General features: G+C 65.3%; 1 protein-coding gene across 1 annotated transcript in view; it reads left to right on the top strand.

Moving 5' to 3' along the window:
- CACNA1A (calcium voltage-gated channel subunit alpha1 A) overlaps positions 1-3,655 on the top strand; it is a gene marked incomplete at its 3' end in the record, with an annotated part of 16,996 nt that extends 13,341 nt beyond the window's left edge. Inside the window, exons 19-27 of the mRNA XM_026057251.1 lie at positions 735-834; positions 943-1,103; positions 1,230-1,370; positions 1,639-1,840; positions 1,975-2,139; positions 2,477-2,587; positions 3,125-3,208; positions 3,345-3,461; positions 3,590-3,655. Coding sequence (XP_025913036.1) covers positions 735-834; positions 943-1,103; positions 1,230-1,370; positions 1,639-1,840; positions 1,975-2,139; positions 2,477-2,587; positions 3,125-3,208; positions 3,345-3,461; positions 3,590-3,655 — 1,147 coding nt within the window. The remainder of the gene's footprint in view (positions 1-734; positions 835-942; positions 1,104-1,229; positions 1,371-1,638; positions 1,841-1,974; positions 2,140-2,476; positions 2,588-3,124; positions 3,209-3,344; positions 3,462-3,589) is intronic.
- Positions 3,656-3,683: the final 28 nt, after the last annotated feature.

Here is a 3,683-nt window from a genome sequence, read left to right on the forward strand (position 1 = left end):
TCTCCTGGCAAAGGGCGCACAATCCCTAGTAAAGGAGGAGCAAACCCTCGCGGCCGTGGGGATTTGCGCCCTGCCGCCGGCGGGGGCCGGGGGTGCGCGCCGGCGCCGATGTCTCTCACCGTGCCTTGTCTCTCCCCTTCCGCCGCCGCCCGACGCAGGAGCAGCTCACGGTAAAGTCCTTCCGCCTTTCTGTCTCCCGCTTCTCCCGTCTCTGTCCTCCCTTGGTCTCCTTGTGCTCGTGGTCGTGCGTCGCTTGGAGCGGGACGTGCTCTCGGCTCGCATGGAGCCGGCCCTGCCACCCCCCCCCCATCCCATCCCGTCCCCCCTGATTTTGCCTTGGTCCCCGCAGGGGGTCCCCAAAACGGAGCGTCAGGAGGGGACGCGGCGGGTCCCCTCTGGCCGCCTGGTCCCTGCAGGTTCCCTCCACGCCCGGCGATGAAGGAGGAAGCAGGTCCCGGTGCTCGGCCGGGGAGCAGGACGCTGGGTTACGGCTCTGCCTGGCGTGAGCCGAGTGCGTGGGGTCTCAGCCCTGAGGGGCACCAAGCCCCCAGGGTCCTGGCAGCCGGACGCCTGCTGCGGCCGRGAAATATGGATGGTGGGAAGGGGGAATTCATGGGCAACCCCAATGCCTGGGTCCTCCAGGATGCCTGGATCTGGACCAGGCGCGGAGGGGGGGGGGACGTCGGGGCACCCCGGGGTGCCAGGTCCTCACGGGCACCCCATCCCCTCCGCAGCGGCAGCAGCAAAGGGAAGGACATCAACACCATCAAGTCCCTCCGCGTCCTCCGCGTCCTCCGGCCCCTGAAGACCATCAAGAGGTTGCCAAAGCTCAAGGTGGGCCACGGCGGGGAGGTCCTCGGGGGCCGGCCGATGGGGAGCTCTGCTCTTCCCGCGCATCCTGAGCCGGCGCCGACCCCGTCCCGTCTCCCGTCCCCCCACCAGGCCGTCTTCGACTGTGTCGTGAACTCCCTCAAGAACGTCCTCAACATCCTCATCGTCTACATGCTCTTCATGTTCATCTTCGCCGTGGTGGCCGTCCAGCTCTTCAAGGGCAAGTTCTTCTACTGCACCGACGAGTCCAAGGAGTTCGAGAAGGACTGTAGGTAGGGACTGGCCGCAGCACGGGACTTGGTGCAGGGACACCTCTGACCACCACCGGCGGTGGAAAGACGACCAGGCTCTGCCGGGACCTGTCCCCACCTTGGTCCCATCGTGTTTTCCCACCGCAGGGGGGAATATCTGGTCTACGAGAAGGACAACGAGGTGAAGGCGCAGAAGCGGGAGTGGAAGAAGTACGAGTTTCACTACGACAACGTGCTCTGGGCTCTGCTCACCCTCTTCACCGTGTCCACGGGAGAAGGCTGGCCGCAGTAAGGACGCGGGACCTCCCTGAGCTTCGCGGGGGGGGGGGGGGCCCACAGATCGTCTCCCACGCGGAGATGGGGTGCATTGGGGTCTGACCCGGGTTTAAGCCTAGAGGAGCGCTTCCCAGTGGATTGAGCCCTGGTTTGGGCACCAGGACGCCTGGATCCTGCAGGACCAAGAGCCACGTGGGGTTGGACTGTGCTGGGGATGTCCGGGGCATCTCGCACCTCGCCATGGCTTCCCCACCCCGTCTCTGCCCTTGCCCCGCCGCAGGGTCCTCAAGCACTCGGTGGACGCCACCTACGAGAACCAGGGCCCCAGCCCGGGCTACCGCATGGAGATGTCCATCTTCTACGTGGTCTACTTCGTGGTCTTCCCCTTCTTCTTCGTCAACATCTTCGTGGCCTTGATCATCATCACCTTCCARGAGCAGGGGGACAAGATGATGGAGGAGTACAGCCTGGAGAAGAACGAGGTGCGCCGCGCACCGGCATCCTGCCCCTGCCACCCGCCCCCATCCTGGTGGGACAAGTCCAAGCCACCTGTCCAGCCACCTGGAAGGGGGACAYGTCCCATGGCATGGTGACACTTGCTCTGTCCCCTCCGCAGAGGGCCTGCATCGACTTCGCCATCAGCGCGAAGCCCCTGACGCGCCACATGCCCCAGAACCGCCAGAGCTTCCAGTACCGCATGTGGCAGTTCGTGGTGTCCCCCCCCTTCGAGTACACCATCATGGCCATGATCGCCCTCAACACCATCGTCCTCATGATGAAGGTGGGTGGCTGGGGCATCCCGGGCTGAGCCGCGGTSGCGTTTCTGTCCCCGGGGTCTGTCCCTGCTCCCCATCCCATGCCTGTCCTCCAGGACCTGTCCTTGTCCCCAGGACCTGTCCCTGTCCCCTGGGGTTTGTCCCTGTTCCCTAGGACCCATCTCGTCCTGTAGGACGTGTCCTGTTCCCTTGACCTGTCCCCATCCTCCTTGATCTGCCCTGTCCCCTAGGACCTGTCCTGTCCCCCCAGATCTGTGCTGTCCCCTAGGACCTGTCCCCGTCCCCCAGCCCACGCCGTCCCCCCAGCCCCATCCCCATCCCCACCTCTTACGCTCTCCTCAGTTCTACGATGCCTCGGACACCTACGAGACCGTGCTGAAGATGTTCAACAACGTCTTCACCTCCCTCTTCTCCCTTGAGTGTCTCCTCAAGATCATGGCYTTTGGCGTGCTGGTAGGTGTCACCGCGCTGCCGGGGACGGGCCACCCTTGCCCAGCACCAGCACCCTCTGGATTGCATGAACCCCCCTCTCCCCAGCTCCAGGCCTGATCCTGCCCTCCTGGGCTGGATCCCTTGAGCACCTCCTGCCCTGAGCCCGGAGCATCCCCGGCCGGGGACCGAGGACCCTTCCCGGGGTGCCGGGTGTCCCCCACGTCCCCTCTGTCCCCTACCCCGTGACATTAGCCCTTTGCACCCCTCCTTTGGCTCTGCATCCTGGGGAGCTGGTGCACGGGTAATCATGGGATCCTGGGAAGCTGGTGCACGGGTAATCATGGGATCCCAGGGAGCCAGTGCACGGGTAATCACGGGATCACAAGCAGCCGGCACAGGGATAACCACGATCGGGGCAACGTGGGCTGAGCAGGGCTGGTGCCGCAGGGCCCCTCCGTTGCCGCCGCTGCCCGTCCGCCCTGGCCGCCGCGGAGCCTCCGCCGCCCCGTCCTGCCGTTCCTTCTCCTCCTTTGTTGTTTTTCTTTCCTTCCTTTCTAGAATTATTTCCGCGATGCCTGGAATATCTTTGATTTTGTCACAGTTCTGGGGAGCATCACGGACATCCTAGTGACCGAGTTTGGGGTAGGTGGCAACCGCTGCCCCTGCCGACTCGTGGTCCCGGCGCGGGGGCTCGGACCTGGCGTGGGGGCTCGGATCCGCTCCAGGGCTCGGATCCGCTCCAGGGCTCGGACCCTGGCTCACCTCTCGTCCCCTGCAGAACAACTTCATCAACCTCAGCTTCCTGCGCCTCTTCCGGGCCGCCCGGCTCATCAAGCTGCTCCGCCAGGGCTACACCATCCGCATCCTGCTCTGGACCTTCGTCCAGTCCTTCAAGGTGAGCGGAGCGTGGGCCGGCACCCGGGGAAGGGATTGCTCCGTCCAGCCCTCCCTCTGCACGCTCCATCCCGGCGCGTGTTGTGCCGGCCGCCGGCGCGGGAATGACGGTCCCCGCTCTCCCGCCAGGCCTTGCCCTACGTGTGCCTGCTCATCGCCATGCTCTTCTTCATCTACGCCATCATCGGGATGCAGGTGAGTCCTCGGCGCCCGCCGGGGATGC

The sequence above is a fragment of the Apteryx rowi genome, unplaced genomic scaffold (assembly GCF_003343035.1).
Source record: "Apteryx rowi isolate R43461 unplaced genomic scaffold, aptRow1 scaffold_1379, whole genome shotgun sequence".
NCBI classification, from domain to species: domain Eukaryota; kingdom Metazoa; phylum Chordata; class Aves; order Apterygiformes; family Apterygidae; genus Apteryx; species Apteryx rowi.